This window comes from Rhinatrema bivittatum, chromosome 3, assembly GCF_901001135.1.
Source record: "Rhinatrema bivittatum chromosome 3, aRhiBiv1.1, whole genome shotgun sequence".
Lineage (NCBI taxonomy): Eukaryota > Metazoa > Chordata > Amphibia > Gymnophiona > Rhinatrematidae > Rhinatrema > Rhinatrema bivittatum.
The window spans coordinates 73,503,150-73,526,867 of NC_042617.1; the positions used below are offsets into that span (position 1 = coordinate 73,503,150).

The following is a 23,718-nucleotide window of genomic DNA, read 5'->3' on the forward strand; positions in this document are numbered from 1 at the left end:
TAAACCCTGTTTCTGCCATACAGTTGCCCCCCTGTGAAGTGTAGTGCTCGGAAACTTCGGGTTCTGCATAATGGGCATGATTCCTGACAACATTGGGGGAAAATTCCAAATTTCTACTCACTGTTTTCCAGATCTTAATAGTATGAGATATGTGCAGGCTTGCACTACACACTCTGGTTCCCCATGTCTTAATTCAGGCTGTAACAGCAGCATCGGAAGATCATGTCCATCTGAAAGCCACACCTCCAGAGGGGCGCCAGGATGTCTCCTGGTTTCTGTGAAACCAGGGCAATGCACCGGTCGGCCCTGCCTTCCAGTAATAGCCCTGCAAATAGGGAAGTACCATTCCCCCAGCGTCCTTTGGCCTCCACAGTGTCCTGAATTTAATGCATGCTTTTTTATTATGCCATATAAATTTCCCTTGCAAGGAAGTTAAAAAAAAAAAAAAATTACTTTGGTAAGTAATATACAACATGTATATCTTGGGAAAGATATTCATCTTCATTACACTTTTTCTACTGGATCAGGAGAGGAATATATTATCCCATTCCCGCACATCTTTCTGTATTCGATCAACCACTATCACATAATTGTGTTTGTATAGGTCCGCAGGCTTTTTAGCCCCCCCCCCCCCCCCCGATCCCCAAATATTTAATCCCCTCTCTTGCTACCCTAAAATTTGGGAAACATGGGAGAATGTCTTCTATGTTTAACGTACCAATAGGAAACACCTCTGATTTAGGGTAATAAATCTTGTATCCGGAAACCTTGATATAAGCTGCTAAGACTGCTAACACCCCTGGGCCTGTCCTTTTTGGATTTATCAACAGAAGAATGTCATCTGCAATAAAAGAAACAAGGTGCTCATGTCCTCCCACCTTAAATCCCACAATGTCCGGGGAAACTCTTATCCTTGCTGCTAAGACTTCAATGGCCAGATCAAGTAGCAATCTGGACAGGGGACATTCCTGCCTGGTACCTCATAGCTCTGTGTGTCTTTATGCTTAGTTTTAAGACTGTTTGTTTTCACAGCCTTAAGATTTCTTTGGTGTTTCATAAGTACTTCAGTGCTTTGAGACTGCTTTCATCCAGGGCATCTCAAGTTCATCCTGAATTTTTGGGATTTATTTTATCCCTACAATGATATTGTTCATTTGTGTCTTTTTGAGGATGTCCTGGCATCATATCTCAGATATCAAGTAATTGTGTGCATTGAAGATCACTGGCGCTGAGGTTGCCCAGGGTTTTAGCGCACACAGCATTGATACCCATGGCTATTCTAGTTGATTTTGTTATCTCATGAGCACTTTTTGTGCCTTTTATTTGTTTTATGTTGTAGTATTTCATTTCATGTGTTTGAGTGCTGTACAAACATCCCCTGTTCTCCAGGGGTTCCAGGGTGTGTTTGGCTTTGACACTTCAGAAAATTATGTGCATCAGTGCTTCCAGGGTACTCTGAGCACATAACTCATCACATGCATTTTGTATATCTGCACCTCATATTACCTCATGTATCACAGCTGTAGGGGGTGTTATATTTTCCTGTGCTCACCTTTTTGCCTATTTTTGTGCAAGATAGCTCATTACTTTCTGGGTGTAGTAAGCACACAGCACCACCTCAAATGTGCCAGAAGGGAAGGGAAGGGATAGACAAGACTGTGGTAAGAGGTGGAGTGGAAAGGAGGGAGGGGAGGTGAGGGAAATGGGAGAGAATGCCAAGAGGGAGTAGAAGAAGCAGAGAGGTGAGGATAGTGCTTGGAAAGAGGGGGTAGGTGAGAAATGACAGTAAAGGGAAAGAAGCAAAATAAAAAAGTAAAGGTAAAAAATAGACACATATAGAGCAAAATAAGAAAAAGGCTAAAATAATGAGTAGAATGTGTGACATTCTAGATTTGCATGGAGTAGAGGCTTTCTTTTGCAAAAGAGCCTATTTGTCTACCTCCTGTGCCTCACCAAATCACTTATCAATTTTCAACAGTGGGAAAAATCTGATGTTCCCTCCGGAACCTATCTCTACACAAAGTTTGATAGAAGCCCATTCGTTTCAAAGTTAAAAGGGAAGTGACATTTCTTATGAGGGAGCTGTCAGTTTTGCTTCGTCCCCTCTAACTTTGAAAAGTGAAACAAATCAGATGCCTCCCTTCCCCCCCCCCACTCCCCAAGATCTACCCCTACACAAAGGTTTAAGGAGCTTTCAAAGTTATAATAATCTATTTATTTATTTATATTCCACCTTTCAGCACTTTAAAGCGGATTATATTTAGGTATGGTAGGTATAAGGGGGATGCATACACATTAAAGCACAAATTGCAACAATGCACAGATATTTTGTCATCTAATAAGATGAACTGAGGCCAACAAAGGAAAAATTCCCTGGCTCCTAAAATATTTTGACTGGCACTGAAGTTTTCTAAATGTTTTTCCACCTCTGAATATTCATGAGAATTACTACTTGTCAAGTCTACTATGAAGGTATTATACAGCATTCTGTGGGTGCACACATCTTATAAAACAAATGTAAGCTTGTGGTACATATAAGTAGGAGCAGTCTTGAAGCATTTGCTTTTATTAAAAGATGTCATCAATCATAATTGTGTATCCATATTGAGCAAGAGAGCTGTCTGCTGCTTGGGATATTTTTCCAATAGGCTTTAGACAAATGTGGCAGACTGATCCTGAGGGGGGGAAACTGACTAATTGGAAGCCGAGATGATGAAATATTGAATAGTGTCAGGATACTGTAGACTCTTTTGTTTATGCTTGTGTCATAAAGCTATGGGTTACTAGCAGAGTGCTTTTTGTTATTTGTCACCATAAGTGTACTAGTATATTAGCTTCAAGGAATTATACATAGCAATCATTTCTAAAGCAGTCTCAACCACTGGGAACAGCTTGCTGTTATCTTAACATACAGCCAAAACCCATTACCTTTTATGTTACATTATTCTGTCATCCCTACATTTAAAATTCCTGGAACTTGTAAATTTGAGCTGCAAAAATATAGTTCCCGGTTGATAAAGAAAATTGTAAATTACCTTCAGCGCTATTGGCGTTTGCTTTAAGGGGGACCTAGCAGATACAGGGGATGTTACATAGCCAGTGTATGGTGGTAGATAAAAGAGGAGATGCATATTACACTTCACTGTCTGAGAAGGCTCATGCCAAGGGGAAACTAAGGTTGTGTAAGGGGACTTGATTGTGCAGAGCCTGGGGCTAATATATGATTAATAAACTGAGTTGCATTTGAATTTATTTGTTGTGAGGTCTAAATGTTGAAGGATATACTGAGTTGCATCAGGATTCTGGGAGAGTGAGATCATGAGAACTGACTCAACTGGGTCAAGGTTTGTCAAAGAAGTTTGAAGTTCAGAAGAAGAGCTATTCTATATTGAGATTCAAAGGAAATAAAGCCAAAGTATGAAGAATTACTTGAGGTGGCATCAAGATTTGGCAAATAAGATCTGAGTTGGTAAAATGCCTTTTTTTTTTAAATGTAGCCTAGGTCTGAATGAAACATTAAGATAACTTATACATCAGGAATAAATTACTTTGTTGGAATAGATATTAAGAAGAATATTTGAGATGTGGAGTTCTGAGAGGTAATATTCAATATAAATGCACTGGGGTAAGGGGTCTAGGGACTCAGGTATCCCCTTTTTCCCCAAAACAGTTGTGGTGAATATCAGGCTTTTTCTCAACCCAGCAGAGGAAGCTAAGGAGGGAGGATTGAGTAGGTTGAGTTAATTGCTAAAGATAGTCACTTCAGAAGGCCTGAGAACTGGCTACTCCTGGACTTGGATTTCAGGAAAGGGATTCTGATGGGTCTGATGAGCTTGGTTAGTGGAGAGATACAGTACATTGAAAGATTTCTGAATTGAATAGAGTCTTGGGAGAGGTTGAGAAGTCAACATTTAGAAAGTTTTAGACAGGGATAAGGTTGGAATAGGTTGGAAGAAGGGGGAAAGTATCTTGAAGTTATTGTGTCTTTGTCCTGAAGAAAACATTTTATGGACATTAATGCCATGCTAGGTCAGACAAAGATTCATCAAGCTTAGCAAATTGTCTACAACTGGACAGTCTCCAGCAGACCCCAAAACGTAGATCTAGTGTATCTAGTGACCACATCCTCTGGCAACAGATTCCACAACTTGATTGTGCACTGGGTGAAAATGTACTTTCTATGATTTGTTTTAAATCTGTTAGTTTCACGGGGTATCCCACTTGTTTTACTATTATTCGAAAAGGTAAATAATTGTCGTCTTTTTTTTTTTTTTTTTAAACCCATTCTATCCCGCTCATTATAAACTTCTATCATGTCCCCTCTTAGCCATCTCTTTTCCAAGATGAAGAGCCCTAACCTGGGTAGCCTCTCTTCATAAGGGAGTCTTTCCATCGCCTTTATCATTTTTGTTGCCCTCTTCTGTATCTTTTCTAGTTCCACTATATCTTTTTTTTTAGATGGGGTTACCAGAAAGTGTGGTCACACAGTAGCTTGATACAGAGGCAATATGATATTTGTTTGATTCTCCATTCCTTGTTGGATCATTCCCAACATTCTATTTGCTTTATTGACTTCTACCGTACACTGAGTGCAAGATTACAGTATGTTGTCCATAAAGATTTCAAAGTCTTTTCCTGGGTGGTGACTCCTAATACAAAATCTAGGACTGTGTACCTCTAATTGGGATTTATTTATTTAAAATGTTTTTATATTCTGTACTCTGCAAAGGGATTTGATCAAGGCGATTTACAATATCACATGCATAAAAATAAGACATAAGAACATAAGAAATTGCCATGCTGGGTCAGACCCAAGGGTCCATCAAGCCCAGCATCCTGTTTCCAACAGAGGTCAAACCAGGCCACAAGAACCTGGCAATTACCAAAGCACCAAGAAGATCTCATGCTACTGATGCAATTAATAGCAGTGGCTATTCCCTAAGTAAACTAGATTAATAGCCGTTAATGGACTTCTTCTCCAAGAACCCATCCAAACCTTTTTTGAACCGAGCTACACTAACTGCACTAACCACATCCTCTGGCAACAAATTCCAGAGCTTTATTGTGCGTTGAGTGAAAAAGAATTTTCTCCGATTAGTCTTAAATGTGTTACTTGATAACTTCATGGAATGCCCCCTAGTTCTTCTATTATCCGAAAGTGTAAATAACCGATTAACATCTACTCGTTCAAGGTCTCTCATGATCTTAAAGACCTCTATCATATCCCCCCTCAACTGTCTCTTTTCCAAGCTGAACAGGCCTAACCTCTTCAGCCTTTCCTCATAGGGGAGCTGATCCATCCCCTTTATCATTTTGGTTGCCCTTCTCTGTACCTTCTCCAGCAACTATATCTTTTTTTAGATGCGGCGACCAGAATTGTACACAGTGTTCAAGGTGCAGTCTCACCATGGAGCGATACAGAGGCATTATGACATTTTCCGTTTTATTAACCATTCCCTTCCTAATAATTCCTAACATTCTGTTTGCTTTTTTGACTGCTGCAGCACACTGAGCTGACAATTTTAAAGTATTATCCACTATGAAAACTAGATCTTTTTCCTGGGTGGTAGTTCCTAATATGGAACCTAACATTGTGTAACTATAGCAAGGGTTATTTTCCCCTATATGCAACACCTTGCACTTGTCCACATTAAATTTCATCTGCCATTTGGATGCCCAATCTGCCAGTCTTGCAAGATCCTCCTGTAATGTATCACAATCCGCTTGTGATTTAACTACTCTGAATAATTTTGTATCATCTGCAAATTTGATAACCTCACTCGTTGTATTCCATTCTAGATCTCATATATATATATATATATATATATATATATATAATATGATATATTGAAAAGCACCGGTCCAAGTACAGATCCCTGAGGCACTCCACTGTTTACCCTTTTCCACTGAGAAAATTGACCATTTAATCCTACTCTCTGTTTCCTGTCTTTTAACCAGTTTGTAATCCACGAAAGAACATTACCTTCTATCCCATGACTTTTTAGTTTTCTTAGAAACCTCTCATGAGGGACTTTGTCAAACGCTTTCTGAAAATCCAAATACACTACATCTACTGGTTTACCTTTCTCCATATGTTTATTAACCCCTTCAAAAAAACATAGGGCTAGATTTTAATAGATACGCCTGGGCGTAGATTTGTGCTCGCAACCAGGCGTGGACAAATCTACGCCCGATTTTATAACATGTGCGTGCAGCTGCGCGCATGTTATAAAATCCAGGGTAGGTGTACGCAAGGGGGTGTACACTTGTGCACGCCGAGCCCTAGGGAAGCCCTGATTCCTTTCCCCGTTCCCTCCGAGGCCGCTCCAAAATCGAAGCGGCCTCAGAGGGCACTTTCCTTCCGCTCCCCCCACCTCCCCCTCCCTTCCCCTATCTAAACTGCCCCCCAGTCCTACCTAAATCCCCCCCCCACCTTTATTTTCTTATTTACGCCTGCCAGCGCACGATCCCCTGGCGCGGTCACTGTGCTGGAGGCCTTGGTCCTGCCCCTGGACTGCCCTGCCCCTTTTTTTTCAAGCCCCGGGACATACACGCGTCCCAGGGCTTGCGCGTGTCGCTGGGCCTATGCAAAATAGGCTCAGCACGCAGGAGCAGGTTTAAAAGTGTTACGCGCGTAACAATTTTAAAATCCACCCCATAGAGCGTAGTACAAAAAGAAAAACAGTACATAATACAGGAAAAACATTACCTTGTAAGAGAACAATAACATCACACCTCATATGTTTCATACAGATAACCATAAACCAGATCTACATTGTCAGAAAGTTAGGGTAAAGAGATAAATTTTAAAGTTTTTCTTGAACTCCTTAGTGCTAGATTTTAACCAGAGTGAGTCAGGAAGGGCGTTCTAGAGGGAAGGCCCTTGGAAAGAAAAGGTGTGCCTTCTAGTGAGATCAAGCCTTGCTAATTTGATTGTTGGAACCTCAAGGAAATTTTTGCTCATTAAATGAAGGTATCTACCGGGTTGGTAAATACGCAGGCTAGAGCATAACCATATTGAAGATGTGTTGTATAGTAGATTATGAATAATTATAATAACTTTGTACTGTGTACGTAGAGGCACGGGAAGCCAATGTAATGAATGGAGGATAGGTGTTATGTGTACTCGATGACTGAAGTTCACAAGAATACGTGCTGCTACAGTTTGGATTAATTGTAACGGACATCTGGCATTAGCTGGAAGTCCCAGATTTGATGCATTGCAGTAGTCTAGACTTGTCAGGATTAAAGCCTGCAAGACTAAACGAAAAACATTTGGATACAAGAGAAGTTTTAGCAGTTTTAACAAGAGAATCTTGTAAAAAGAGGTTTTGACTACTGAGGATATGTTTTGTGACCTAGATAATTCAACGTCTAATACGACACCAATATTACGAATTTTAGTTGATATGGGAATGGAGTGACCGTTTAGTATAAGGTTACTCAGTTTAGGTGTGAAGTTTGGAATAGTGGATAGGTATAGGATTTCAGTTTTGGAGGTGTTAAATTTTAAACAATTATGAGATAACCAAGTATTGGCTGTTCCAATATAGAGAGAGACAATAGATAATGTATAGGATCATGATGTACTATAAGGAATAAAAAAACTGAATATCGTCTGCATAGATTTTAAAATCTATGCCAAGGCCTGCCAGGAGATGGCAGAGGGGAAGTAAATAAATATTGAATAATAGAGCAGAAATCAATGATCCTTGTGGTACACCTGGCGGAATAGTGTACCATTCAGAGCTGTATGTATCAATGTTGCTTCTATTATGTTCCAAGTTTTTCCCCACATATTCTGTCCCATGTTTTATGCCCTGTTCTATGTAATTAGCATTCTCTCATGCTTGTTTTTCAGTTACAATGTAAAACGAGATGATATGCAAATTTTGCATGAATCCCAGTATATAAAAATGTTAAATAAATAAATAATAAATGTTTACTTGCTGGGGCCGATTGAACAGAAATGAGGTGAACCATTTAAGAACCATATCAGTAATACCAATAAATTGTAAACATGTGAGTAGAATATTGTGATCCAGGGTGTCAAATGCTGCAGATATGTCTAGTGAGGCTAGAATGCAATCAATGTTTGAATCAAATTCTCGAATTATGGTGTCAAGTGATGACAATAGCAGTGTCTCTAGACTGTGACCTTTTCTAAAACTGTGCTGGTTCGGGTGGAGAATTGCATTCTCATTAATGTATTCTGTCAGCTGAAGCAATACCAGAGATTCAACAATCTTTGCTAATATTAGAGAGGCTATAGGCCGGAAGTTGTTGAAATCAGTTAAACTTCTAATTTTCTTTTTTGGAATGGGCAATATAGACGCTTGTTTTAACATATCTGGAAAGACATGGGACTTAAGGGAAAGGTTAACCAGTTGAGCTAACTGTAAAGAAATATGGTCACATGCAGCCTTTAGGAGGTAACATGAGCACAGATTGAGTGGACTGGACGATACTCATCTTAGAATAGTATATGTGTAGTTGTTGAAGAGTCAATATCTTCAAAAGAAGGCCAAGTACTAGCAGTTGTAGATAGGAATGGGGAAATGAGAGAATTCAGCTGAGATGTTAGTATCTTTTTCCTTGAAGTGTTGAGCAATATTGTTACAAAAAGAGTTATCCACATTATCAAGGATGTCCTGTTTTAAAGAGGTTAAGGATTTAACCATGTTAAACAAGATCGCAGGATTACTATTTGAGACTTGGATTTTATCTGAATAAAATTCTTTTTTTGCAGTATCAATTTGTTTCCTATAATTGCTTAGGCAAGCAAAATAAGCTTTTTTACATTCAGGTAATGAATATTTACACTAGTGTCGCACATGGTGCCTTAGCTCTTTATTTATTTATTTTTTTAGATGTGGAGTAAACCAGGGCGCATTACGGTTTTGGTTTTGATGAAAGTGTTTTTTTGGGACAATAGAATCTAGAGTATTGATAATTGAAGCATTACACTCAAACTGCACAGTTAATATTGTTGGCAGTAATTGCAGGCATATTTGGGAGGATTATTTTTCCCTAAGTGCATCACTTTTCACATTTCCACTTTAAATTTAATTCACTGTTCAGATGTCCAGTCTCCTATTCTTGCAAGGTTCTTCTGCAATTCCTCATAATCTGCTGCTTTTTGAATAATTTTGAGCCGTCATGTGCAAATTTGATCACCTTACTCATTGTTCTCTTTTCCTGATCATTTGAGTATTTTAAACAGTACAGGTTCCAGTACCAATTCCTGTGGTACTCCACTAATGTCCCCTTTCTATTTGGAAAATTGACCAATTAGTTCTACCCTCAGTTTCCTGTCTTTTAACCACTTACCAATCTGCAATAAGAGGCTAGCTCCTATCTCATAACTTTTTAATTTCCTGAAGATTCTCTATTGGGAACATTGTCAAGTGTCTTCTGAACATACAAATACACTATCAACAGGCTTACCTTTATCTACATATTTTACACCTTCAAAAATAGTCTAATGGATTTATAAATGTTTACTCTTCCCCCATTAAGTCACGTCTATCTATATGACAGTAATTTTGTTTTTTTTATAATATCTTCTACCATTTTGCATGGTACCAATGTCAGCATCACTGGTGTATAGTTTCCCAGATCACCCTGGAACCCTTTTTAAAAATCAGCCTTACATTGGCCCACTCTTTAGTCCTCAGGTATCATGGCTGTTTTAAATGATAGGTCACTGATTACTAGGTTCCCTATTTCATGTTTGAGTTATTTTAGGACTCTGGGGTGAATACTATCTGGTCCTGGTGATTTGTTGTTCTTTAGTTTGTTGGCTTGATCTATTATACCCTCCGTTATCAAAGAGATGTTTTAATTGCTCCCTATCAAATGTTTCCCATGTGAGTGTGTTCCCAACATCCTCCTCAATAAAAACTAAGGCAAATAATTCTTTCAGTTTTTCTGCTATTTCCTTGTCCTCCTGAGCACCCATTTTACCCTTTGCTCATCTAGCAGTCCAAACTGACTCCCATACCAGCTTTTTGCTTCAAATGTACTTGAAAAAGGTTTTAGTAGCTTTGCCTCTCTGGCAAACTTTTTCTCAAATTTTTTCTTGGCCTGACTTACTGCTGTTTTACATCTAACTTGCTACCACTTTTGCTCTTGCCTATTTTCTTCATTTGGATCTGCTTTTCATTTTCTTAATGATGTCATATTGGCTTAACTGCCTCATTCACCTCCCTATCAAGCTATCTGGCAGTCATCTGGTCTTCCTCGGACCTTTTTTAATGCATGGAATACACTTTACCTGGGCTTTCAAGATGGTATTTTTAACAGTGTCTACACCTCATACAAACTTTTTGCCTTGGCATCTGCTCCTTTTAGTTTTTTCTAAGTTATTTCCTCATTCAATCATAGTCTCTCCTTTTAAAGTTATATTCTACTGCAGTAGTTTTACTTAATTTCCTCCTCCAGTGATTGTGAAATTTTGCATAAGAAATTGCCATGCTGGGTCGGACCAACTGTCCATCAAGCCCAGCATCCAATAGAGGCCAAACCAGGCCACAGGAACCTGGCAATTACCCAAACACCAGGAAGATCCCATGCTACTGATGCAATTAATAGCAGTGGCTATTCCCTAAGTAAACTTGATTAATAGCAGTTAATGGACTTCTCCTCCAAGAACTTATCCAAACCTTTTTTGAACCCAGCTACACTAACTGCAGTAACCACATCCTCTGGCAACAAATTCCAGAGCTTTATTGTGCATTGAGTGAAAAATAATTTTCTCCCATTAGTCTTAAATGTGCCTCTTGCTAACTTCATGGAATGCCCCCTAGTCCTCCAATTATCCGAAAGGGTAAACACCTGATTCACTTCTACTCGTTCAAGAACTCTCATGATCTTAAAGACCTCTATCATATCCCCCCTCAGCTGTCTCTTCTCCAAGTTGAACAGCCCTAACCTCTTCAGCCTTTCCTCATAGGGGAGCTGTTCCATCCCCTATATCATTTTAGTTGCTCTTCTCTGTACCTTCTCCATTGCAACTATATCTTTTTTGAGATGCGGCGACCAGAATTGTACACAGTGTTCAAGGTGCAGTCTCACCATGGAGCGATACAGAGGCATTATGACATTTTCCGTTTTATTAACCATTCCCTTCCTAATAATTCCTAAAATTCTGTTTGCTTTTTTGACTGCTGCAGCACATTGAGACGACTATTTTAAAGTATTATCCACTATGATGCCTAGATCTTTTTCCTGGGTAGTAGTTCCTAATATGGAACCTAACATCGTGTAACTACAGCAAGGGTTATTTTTCCCTATATGCAACACCTTGCACTTGTCCACATTAATTTTCATCTGCCGTTTGAATGCCCAATCTTCCAGTCTTGCAAGGTCCTCCTGTAATGTATCACAATTTGTTTGTGATTTAACTACTCTGAATAATTTTGTATCGTCCACAAATTTGATAACCTCACTCGTCGTATTCCTTTCCAGATCATATATATATATATATATATATATATATAGATTGAAAAGCATCGGTCCAAGTACAGATTGCTGAGGTACTCCACTGTTTACCTTTTTCCACTGAGAAAATTAACCATTTAATCCTACTATCTGTTTCCTGTCTTTTAACCAGTTTGTTATCACGAAAGGACATTGCCTCCCATCCCATGACTTTTTAGTTTTCTTAGAAGCCTCTCATGAGGGACTTTGTCAAACGCCTTCTGAAAATCCAAATACACTACATCTTTCACCTTTATCCACATGTTTATTAACCCCTTCAAAAAAATGAAGCAGATTTGTTAGGCAAGACTTCCCTTGGGTAAATGCATGTTGACTGTGTTCCATTAAACCATGTCTTTCTATATGCTCTACAATTTTGAAGTCAGGCTCACTGGTCTATAGTTACCTGGATCGCCCCTGGAGCCCTTTTAAATATTGGGGTTACATTGGCCACCCTCCAGTCTTCAGGTACAATGGATGATTTTAATAAGTTACAAATTTTTACTAATAGATCAGAAATTTCATTTTTGAGTTCCTTCAGTACCCTTGGATGCATACCATCCGGTCCAGGTGATTTGCTACTCTTTAGTTTGTCAATGTGGCCTCCTACATCTTCCAGGCTCACAGTGATTTTGTTCAGTTCGTCTGACTCATCACCCTTGAAAACCATCTCCAGAACTGGTATCTCCCCAATGTCCTCATTAGTAAACACGGAAGCAAAGAATTCATTTAGTCTTTCTGCAATGGCCTTATCTTCCCTAAGAGCCCCTTTAACCCCTCTGTTATCTAATGGTCCAACTGACTCCCTCACAAGTTTCTTGCTTCGGATATATTTTTTAAAGTTTTATTATGAGTTTTTGCCTCTATGGCCAACTTTATTTCAAATTTTCTCTTCACCTGTCATCAATGTTTTACACTTAACTTGACAATGCTTATGTTTTTTACTATTTTCTTCAGATGGATCCTTCTTCCAATTTTTGAAGGATGTTTTTTTTTGGCTAAAATAGCCTCTTTCACCTCATCTTTTAACTAGACTGTAATCGTTTTGCTTTCCTTTCACGTTTCTTAATGCGTGGAATACATCTGGACTGTGCTTCTAGGATTGTATTTTTAAACAATGTCCATGACTGAACACTTTTAACCTTTGCAGCTGCACCTTTCAGTTTTTTTTTCTAACTATTTTCCTATTTTCCTCATTTTGTGGTCGCTATTACTTAGTGGACCCACTACGTTAACGCTTTGCAGCAGGGCATGCATTCCAGTGAGGACTGAATCTAAAGTAGTTGCCCTCTTTTTGGTTCTAGGTCCAGCTGCTCCATGAAACAGTCATTTATGGCATCTTTTTATATCTATGTAGTTTATTACATGTTGTATTTGTTTTATTATATGCAGATGTTATGTACTCTATACCAAACATATTGGGAAGGTGGTGGAATATAAGGAAAGCTAAATAAATAAAATCTAAAAACTTAACCTCTGTAGAATATCCCAGTGAGACATTGACCTAGTAAAACAGCCGGTCTACTAAAAGGCAGGAATGCAAATATTGTATTCTCGAGCACCAATACATCTTTTAGTGGGAGGTACATATTAGAAAACAAAATAAACTGAACTGCTACAGATCCCTACACAGAAAGTACACACTAGTAGAATGCCTCACTTTGGGTACTTAGTGTCGTCTTTGCAGTGATTATGTCAAATTTGATTGCATTATGATTGCTATTGCTAAGCAGCCCCACCACAGTAATCTCTTGCAACAAGTTGTGCATTCCTCTGAGGACTGGATTTAAAGTAGTTGCCCCTCTCATCAGTTCTATGACTAGCTGAAATATGATATAGTCATTTATGGCATCAAGAAACTTAAAGGTGAATTTTAAAGAGATGCGTAGGCCAAAATTGGGAGATGTGTGCTCAGGTAGGACACAAACACATCAACCCGATTTTAAAAGGTGCCCACGTGTGGATGAATGTCTCACTTCAGACAAAAAAGAGACATGGCTTGGATATTCCAGGGTGGGGCCAAGAGATGTGCGTATTAAGCACATTTTTGCTTGGACGCATGCCCAGTTCTAGTGCCGCATAACTACTTCTGCTATTGAGGAGGTGAACATCTAAATAAAACTGTAGGCAACTTTCAGGTGTTTAAGGATCTGGGTTAAATGGTGCGATGCAGGCTAATGAACCACTGGGGTTTAGAGACTTAGCTGTAGACTGGGCAAACTGATGAATGAACTGGTAAAACTGGTCATGGTGTGGATGTGCACTTGTTATAAAATTCCCCCACTTGCACGGCTCAAATCTGACTTTATGTGGCTGTGCGCACCCACTTGCAAAACTGGTCACACATACCGGGGCTAATTTATGTATGTATGCGCATGCATGTTATAAAATGGCCGCGTATATGGGTGCGCATTGACACACAAGCAAATATGTGTGTCTGCACGCCATTTGAAAGTTTCTGTCCCAATATCTGTAGCATGTCTTGGTGAGCCATTGACTTAATCAATACTGGGGTCATTGAAATGCCCCATTATTATTGTGTTGCCAAATTTATTTGCTTTTCTAATTTCTCCTAGCATTTCACATTGTTAACTCATCTTGGCTAGGTGAATAGAAGTATACACCCACTGCTATACTCTTACACGTTGCATACATAATTTCTGTCCATAAGGATGCCATATTGCATTTTGTTTCCTACAGGATTTTTATTGTGCTTGACTCTATGCCAACCTTTGCATATAGTGCCATCCCACCACCATTTTGATTTGTTGTATTTCGTCAATGTAATTTATACCCTGGTGTCTGTGTCCCATTGGTTATCCTCCTCCTATGACATCTCTGAGTTGCCTTTAATATCTATACAGTTGTGATCATAAGTTTACATACCCCTGGCAGAATTTGTGAGATGTGCAGCATTTTAAGAAAACATGAGTGATCAGACAAAACACATCTGTTATTTTTAATGTGTTTCAAATTAAAATATTATGCATCACAGAATAGCACAATTATTAAACAAACCACAGTAATAAATGAAATAAGGAAATGGTCTTTTTCAAAATTTTACATACCCTTGAATGTTTGGTCTGAAAATATATACTCAAATTGACACACATACACAGGTTGAGATGGCAACGAAGAGTAGGTATCCACACCTGTGCCTTGTTTGATTGTAATTAGTGTCTGTGTATAATCAATGAGTTTCTTAGCTGTGGAGGAGCTCTTGCACATTTCATCCAGAGCTGCACTGACTTCAATGGTTACTGAAGCATGGGGAAAGAAATTGAACTGTCAAAGGATCTGTGAGCAAAAGAAGTTCAACTTTATAAATCAGGAAAAGGATATAAAAAGAGATCCAAAGATTTGAAAATGCCAGTCAGTGCTGTTCAAACTCTGATCAAGAAATGGAAAATTATGGGTTCTGTTAATACCATGCCATGGTCAGGTAGACCAAGATTTCAGAGACAATTGCCAAGAAAATTTGTTTGGATGCAAAGAAAAAGCCACAAGCAACTTCTACTGAAATACAGGCTTCTCTGAAGCAAAGTGGTGTGGGTGTTTCAGCATGCACAATAAGGAGGTACTTGAACGAAAACGGGCTGCATAGTAGAGTTGCCAGAAAAAAGCCATTGTTGCACTAATGCCACAAAACAGCCTGCTTACAATACAATACATCTTAAAACTTCTGGAACAAAATAATTTGGAGTTATGAGTAGAGATCTTTAAAAATGGCGTGGGCCATCCAATGTGCTATTGACAGGGGCCGTCCAATGGCACAGAAACCCTGTCACATGGTAAGGGCAAAGGGCCATCAGCGCCATTTTTATTAGTGGCAGCCGACGGCCCGAGAGTGGGAGATCGCTCCCGGAAGCACCAGGTAATTTTAAAACTTTTTTTTTTTTGGGGGGGGGGGTTAGGGAGGGTGGGGGAAGCTAAGGGAGCTGTTTTAAAGGGTCATGGTGGGTTTAGGGGTTGTTTCTGTTTGCCATTTTTCCCGCCCTCCCCCAAAACGATAAGAGAACCCCACGAACAATTTTGTGGGGTTTTCCTATCTGTTTCAGGGAGCTCCCGATTTCTGACGACTTTGAAAATATCGTATGATATTTTCAATCGTCAGAAAAATGATTCACATCCCTAGTTATGAGACCAAAATTACAGTCACAACCATAAATGCTATGTTTGGAGAAGAGTCAACACCATCCCTACTGTGAAGCATGGAGATAGATCTCTGCTGCTCTGGAAGTGAGCAAGATACAGTAGCAGCGGGAATTTAGTTAAAATAAATGGCAAAATGAATGCAGCATCTTATCAAAAAATATTGGAGGAAGATTTACATATATCAGTCATACGGCACACTTGGACTTTGCAACTTGACAATAATCTGAAACATAGGACCAAATCGACTCTTCAGTGGCTGCAGCAGAAGAAAGTGAAGGTTCTGGAGAGGCCATCACAGTCTCGTGACCTTCATCATCGAGCCACTTTGGGGGAGAACTCAAACATGCAGTTCATGGTAGACAACCAAAGAATTCACAGGATCTGGAGATGTTTTGCCAAGAGGAATGGGCAACTTTACAACTTGAGGAAATAAAGGAACTCATTCACGACTATTACAAAAGGACTACAAGCCGTCACTGATGCAAGACGGGGCAATACATGGTATTAAGAACTAAGGGTATCTAAACTTTTGAACATGATCATTTTATTTCCTTTATTGCTATGGCTTGTTTAATGATTGTGCTATTCTGTGATGCATAGTAGTTTAATTTGAAACACACAAATAATAGATGTTTTGTCTGATCACTCATGTTTTCTTAAAATGCTACACATCTTACAAATTCTGCCAGGGGCTTTTTAATTTATGAGCACAACTTGTATCTTCATATAATGCCATAAGAAAATGCCATACTGGGTCAGACCAAGGGTCCATCAAGCCCAGCATCCTGTTTCCAACAATGGCCAATCCAGGCCATAAGAACCTGGCAAGTACCCAAAAACTAAGTCTATTCCATGTTACCATTGCTACTGGCAGTGGCTATTCTCCAAGGTAATGGACTTCTCCTCCAAGAACTTATCCAATTTTTTTTAAACACCGCTATACTAACTGCACTAACCACATCCTATGGCAACAAATTCCAGAGTTTAATTGTGCGTTGAGTAAAAAAGAACTTTCTCCGATTAGTTTTAAATGTGCCCAATGCTAACTTCATGGAGTGCCCCTAGTCTTTCTACTATCCAAGAGTAAATAACCGATTCACATCTACCTGTTCTAGACCTCTCATAATTTTAAACATCTCTATCATATCCCCCCTCAGCTGTCTTTTCTCCAAGCTGAAAAGTCGTAACCTCTTTAGTCTTTCCTCATAGGGGAGCTGTTCCATTCCCCTTATCATTTTGGTAGCCCTTCTCTGTACCTTCTCCATCGCAATTATATCTTTTTTGAGATGCGGCGACCAGAATTGTACACAGTATTCAAGGTGCGGTCTTACCATGGAGTGATACAGAGGCATTATGACATTTTCCGTTTTATTCACCATTCCCTTTCTAATAATTCCCAACATTCTGTTTGCTTTTTTGACTTCCGCAGCACACTGAACCGACTATTTCAATGTGTTATCCACTATGATGCCTAGATCTCTTTCTTGGGTTGTAGCACCTAATATGGAACCCAACATTGTGTAATTATAGCATGGGTTATTTTTCCCTATATGCATCACCTTGCACTTATCCACATTAAATTTCATCTGCCATTTGGATGCCCAATTTTCCAGTCTCACAAGGTCTTCCTGCAATTTATATTAATCTACTTGTGATTTAACTACTCTGAACAATTTTGTGTCATCTGCAAATTTGATTATCTCACTCGTTGTATTTCTTTCCAGATCATTTATAAATATATTGAAAAGTAAGGGTCCCAATACAGATCCCTGAGGCACTCCACTGTCCACTCTCTTCCACTGAGAAAATTGTCCATTTAATCCTACTCTCTGTTTCCTGTCTTTTAGCCAGTTTGCAATCACGAAAGGACATCGCCACCTATCCCATGACTTTTTACTTTTCCTAGAAGCCTCTCATGAGGAACTTTGTCAAACGCCTTCTGAAAATCCAAGTATATTACATCTACCGGTTCACCTTTATCCACGTGTTTATTAACTCCTTCAAAAAAGTGAAGCAGATTTGTGAGGCAAGACTTGCCCTGGGTAAAGCCATGCTGACTTTTTTCCATTAAACCATGTCTTTCTATATGTTCTGTGATTTTGATGTTTAGAACATTTTCCACTATTTTTCCTGGCACTGAAGTCAGGCTAACCGGTCTGTAGTTTCCCGGATCGCCCCTGGAGCCCTTTTTAAATATTGATGTTACATTTGCTATCCTCCAGTCTTCAGGTACAATGGATGATTTTAACGATAGGTTACAAATTTTTACTAATAGGTCTGAAATTTCATTTTCTAGTTCCTTCAGAACTCTGGGGTGTATACCATCCGGTCCAGGTGATTTACTACTCTTCAGTTTGTCAGTCAGGCCTACCACATCTTCTAGGTTCACCATGATTTGATTCAGTCCATCTGAATCATTATCCATGAAAACCTTCTCCATTACGGCTACCTCCCCAACATCTTTTTCAGTAAACACCAAAGCAAAGAAATCATTTAATCTTTCTGCGATGGCCTTATCTTCTCTAAGTGCCCCTTTAACCCCTCGATCATCTAACGGTCCAACTGACTCCCTCACAGGCTTTCTGCTTCGGATATATTTTAAAAAGTTTTTACTGTGAGTTTTTGCCTCTACAGCCAACTTCTTTTCAAATTCTCTCTTAGCCTGTCTTATCAATGTCTTACATTTAACTTGCCAACGTTTATGTATTATCCTATTTTCTTCTGTTGGATCCTTCTTCCAATTTTTGAATGAAGATCTTTTGGCTAAAATAGCTTCTTTCAACTCCCCTTTTAATCATGCCGGTAATTGTTTTGTCTTCTTTCCACCTTTCTTAATGTGTGGAATACATCTAGACTGTGCTTCTAGAATGGTATTTTTTAAAAATGACCATGCCTCTTGGACATTTTTTTACTTTTGTAGCTGCTCCTTTCAGTTTTTTTTTTTTCTAACAATTTTTCTCATTTTATCAAAGTTTCCCTTTTGAAAGTTTAGCACGAGAGCCTTGGATTTGCACACTGTTCCTCTTCCAGTCATTAAATCAAATTTGATCATATTATGAACACTATTGCCAAGCGGCCCCACCACCATTACCTCTCTCACCAAGTTCTGTGCTCCACTGAGAATTAGATCTAAAATTGCTCCCTCTCTCGTCGGTTCCTGAACCAATTGCTCCATAAAGCTATCATTTATTCCATCCAGGAACGTTATCTCTCTAGCGTGTCCCGATGATACATTTACCCAGTCAATATTGGGGTAATTGAAGTCTCCCATTATTACTGCACTACCAATTTGGTTAGCTTCCCTAATTTCTCTTAGCATTTCACTGTCCGTCTCACCATCTTGACCAGGTGGACGGTAGTATACTCCTATCACTATAGTCTTCCCCGACACACAAGGGATTTCTACCCATAAAGATTCAAGTTTGTATTTAGTCTCATGCAGGATGTTTATCCTGTTGGACTCTATGCCATCCTGGACATAAAGCACCACACCTCCTCCCGGGTGCTCCTCTCTGTCATTGCGATTCTAACTCTTCAGTCTTACTATTCAGACACATTAAAGTATGGTTTTTATTTGTATTTTTTGTTCTCTTTGTATTCATAACTTGCTTATTAGCAGAAGATACAGGAGGTGTGGAGTCATTCCCATCTGTGTGCTCTTTATCTACATCTCTCTGGGCTACTTCAACTTTAACCACAACCTTTCTTCTGGGATATTTGAACTCATTTGTTTTGGAAGTATCCTTGGAAGGTAATTCCTTCCAAACCAAGCATTTCTGAGCAACTATCAGCTTTCCCCCATGAGCTAGTTTAAAAAGCTGCTGTATCTTTTTTTTTTTTTTTTTAATGTTACTGCCAGCAGCTGGGTAGAGCCATCCCATCGGAGCAGGCTTCCCCTTCCCCAGTTCCTAACAAATCTAAAGCCCTCTTATTTGCACCATCGTCGCATCTTTGCATTGAGACTCTGGAGCTCAGCCTGCCTCTGTGGTCCTGCACGTGGAACATTTCTGAGAATGTAAGCCTGGAGGTTCTGGATTTCCGTCTCCTGCACCTTCCTGTGTCATTGGTACCCACAGGTACCATGACAGCCAGCAACTCCCCAGCATTCTTTAAAAATGAAAGATGGGGTTTTTTGAAGATTACTTAGGTGTATTATTGAGTTTAGTTGGTCCTGAGCCGGCACGGTGATGGAAGATCATGGCATGGTGGAATGCATCATTTTAGTGGGTTTTTTGTTTGTTTTTTTTATTTCCATGGTATTTGCATCTTTGATATTCTAATTACTGCTACTGAAAGACTTCAGTTAGTATGGGAGGGCAGTTGTCTTTTAAGGATTTTGTTAACTTCCTGTCAGAAGGAATGCCCTGTAAATAGATGTACCCAGGATCTTCATCCTCGTGGTGTTGTGAAGGTAAAGAAAAGAACTAAAAGGAGGACCTGAGCAGGAGCTACCCATGGACAGCGTTTCTAATCCTCCTTTGCTTTCCTTGCCAGGAAGCAGCTAAGCACCTGGCCGAAGTTCTCCTTCATTCCTTGAGCCACGGCTGCTACTGGAGCCCTAAAGAGGAACCTCTATCAGAGTTTATGAGCAAAGAGGAGAATTCTTTCATTAGCAGCACTCCTCGACGAAAACCACAGGTTCATTCTGGAGAAAAGTAAGAATGCTTCTTTTTTTCCATTAGGTTGGGCGGGCTTTGTTCTTCCTCATCGGGAGGGCAAATTTCCTGACGCCCATAAACTAAGAATGCTTTAAAAAAAAAAAAAAAAAGTTTCACAGATCATAATTTTCAAAGCTATTTATTTACTCAGGTAAATTGCCCTTCTCTGCCAGGCTAAAAATCTGGCGTGGGTTTCCATAGTACACGTATGTTCAGTCAGGCATTCCCAAGGGGGCGTGTTTGGATTAGGGAAGATAACAGCGTGTGTACTTCGCACAAACTGTGCTATTTTAACATCTCATCTGGGTAAATAAAAGATGCAAGATACATGGATAGTTTCTTGTTGGAAATTAGCCACGGAGTACTTGAGGTAAAAATATTTGGGTAAATTACTTCTTCCTTTCCCTGCCCTCCCCACCAAATAATCAATTCCAAGTTTGTGATGCCTGGCTTAATGTACACTAAACAGCCTTTCATTGTGTGGACCTGAAGGGAAGGTATTACGTAGCCCATGAATCATGCATGAGAGGCTTCCGCTTCCTGCTCTTCTCTGTGACACGAAAGTAGAAAAACCCATGGCATGCTCGCTACTTGACCTAATTTTCTTATTTGCTGCTTTCAGCCTATACTGCCCTCAGGACAACATCGAAGAGGCCCTTCTCCTCCTCTTAATCAGTGAATCCATGGTAAGTCAGAGCACGGCGTTCTCATAAGTGTTCATTTTTTTTAGTCTGTTGAAATCTTTTCAGACCTGTTAACATTGCTCACCTGTTTGTAGGCATTCAAGCTAGCTAGATTACAATGCTGTGCAATTGGACAAGTTCCTTCCTCTAAAAGACCAGTTTATTCTTCTTCTTATACAGTATATTACATTTAAAAAAGGATTTTCTTATTATTTATTTTTGTATTTATTTTTTACAATTCGGTAAGCGTTCAAGACTACATTGCGGAGGCTTCTATAATAATGTTATTTTTAGGTGAGCGTCTAATAATTTTTTGCATTATTTGATTTATAATCCACTTTTCGGCACTTCAAAGCGGATTGCTTTCAGATACCGTAGGCACAACCAGATTTTTGAAGCCTTTTGGTGACCTGATACAGAAGATGACATTTCACATAGAATTTTGTGAAGTCTGACGAACGTCTGACAGCAGGGCTTCATAAGAAGGCTTGTACATAAACATGTAGCAGTCCCTCGCTGCACTGTTGATTGGCCTCACTAAGTCTTTTACATGTGATGGTATATCATTTATTTATTTAAAATATTTAAACTCCACTGCTGTATTTTATTGATCTTAGTTTAGTGCTAGTTTTTGTAAGATTACTTAATCTGTTTTGCTTTACGATATATTTTAAAGTTTGTGTTACTTGTATGCCAGTTATATAACTGGGAGTGTACCATGCCATTCAGATGGGGGGTAAATAGAAATAAATAAATACTTCTCCCTCCATCCTCATCTTTCTCCTTGAAGGTCAGAAAGTATCCTTTGGGGATTCATGCTTTGTTGTCTTTTTCCATAGATGTTTTATGCCAGGTCAGTTTCAGTGAATGGGATAGTGCTGGCAGCAGAGAACACTTCCTGTAATATCTCCTTTCACTGCATGTGAATATGTTGTATCCTGTAACACCTCCACAGAGCCTCCTACCCATTTGGATCTGTAAATATTTGATTTCAATTTACTTGGACAGACAAAAACCCACTTTCAACCAGGTGGAAATCTGAGCAATTTTGAAATAATTCACTCAAATTTGTTCATAACTAGGTAAATATGTGCACATTTCGGGTATTGGACAATAGTAGAGGCAATCTGGTAATGGAAGAAATAAGAGTTGATACAGATGGGTAACATAACTGGGAATAACCCTGCTAATTATTCTGTAAGGTTCTAGGGAGTTATTACTTGCTGCTTTAGGCAACATAATTAAAGGTACATTTCTGATTCTGATAGGATGCCAGTAAAAGGTGGCTTTTTCTAACTTCAGTGTTTGGAGGGTCATGCCCAGTATTTTTTATTGCATTTTATTGTCAAATGGTCTTTTGCACAGTTGTTTTCTTCTTTTCTTTTTCATTCTTTTGTGACACAAATTATGTGATGGTAAAAATGCATGATATAGCGTACTTGAATTGTGACTATGTGAACAGCTATATTGCAAATTTCTGAAATTGACTTCACTTCAGAGATACCCATTCTAGACAGTGGTGCAACCACCAGGAAGTCATAAGCTAGTGCTGCCAGTGTCCCCCCAGAGTCTGCCAAACACATCAGCTGGAAGAGTCTTGGCTGAGACAGATTGGTTCCCAGTCCTCTAGAACTTCTGTCAGGGAACCAATCAGGTTGAAGATTGTTTCTGTGTAATCAGAATTGGAAACAATCTGCAGTCTCTCACCGTCACTGCTTGGATGTGAATTTTGTGGTTCAGACTCAAATACATATGGTATTTAGAAAAGAATACATTAGAGGGTCATATGATTGCAAGTGGAGGAGAATTCCTATCTGATACAAAGATAGAATCCTAGATTTGGATAGAGAATCAGGAAACTTTATTGGCATGGCAATTTCTATATATGTTTCCAAAGAGGCAGATATACAGCTGGCTGTATATGGATAAACATAACCGGACAACTTTGTCTGGTTTACTTTATCCAGGTATTCATCCTGGATAAGTTTGGGCTGAGTATCTGGTCTAACTTAACAAAGTTGACCAGCTAACTAGGTTCTTTGTGGTTGACTAGAGTTAGCTGGGTAATTTTGGCTGGCTAATGCAGAGTTTAACTATACCCAGGAATACCCCCAAAGCTGCCTCTCTTTGTCTGGCAAAATTTATTGCAGGCTATGATTTGCCCAGACAAAATGTAGCCAGTCAGTGGTGGGGAGAGAAGGGGACAGAATTTCAAACAGCAAGGTTTGTCCAGCTAACTCCCAAAATTAGCAGGACAAGACCTTTGAATATTGGCCCACAAAATGATTAAAATAATAGAACAGAGAAAAAAAAATTACATAATAGTTCTAATAACAGTAAAATAAAATTACAAAGGACAATAACAAGAACGGTTTCCAGGTTCTGCTGCCGTTCCTTATTGAGAGAGTTTTTGTGAACCCCCAATGATGATCTGTATTTTAGCGTAGTTTATATTCAAAACAGAATTAGATCATAATCTAAACCCTGATAAAAGAGAAAGATAACACCATTGAATAAATAACTCCGACAGGATATATTTTGATTATTTATCCAGTACAAAGATTCAACAAATAAGCAGGTTCTTAATTCTAACAAAACATACTTTGAAATGTCTATATGCCAATTCCAGAAGTATAAGAAGTAAGATGGGAAAGAGAGTGTATAGTACTGAATGAAGAGGTAGACATAATTGACATCTCAGAGACCTGGTGGAAGTCATTTGAAATGACATTTGAAATGAC

At 39.1% G+C, this 23,718-nt stretch overlaps 1 protein-coding gene across 2 annotated transcripts in view; it reads left to right on the plus strand.

Moving 5' to 3' along the window:
* Positions 1 to 23,718, plus strand: part of TTC7A (tetratricopeptide repeat domain 7A) — a 523,501-nt gene that overhangs the window by 82,545 nt on the left and 417,238 nt on the right. For both annotated transcript variants that reach the window (XM_029593372.1, XM_029593373.1), the window contains exons 7-8: positions 20,131 to 20,291; positions 20,917 to 20,980. In XM_029593372.1, the coding sequence (XP_029449232.1) occupies positions 20,131 to 20,291; positions 20,917 to 20,980 (225 nt within the window). The remainder of the gene's footprint in view (positions 1 to 20,130; positions 20,292 to 20,916; positions 20,981 to 23,718) is intronic.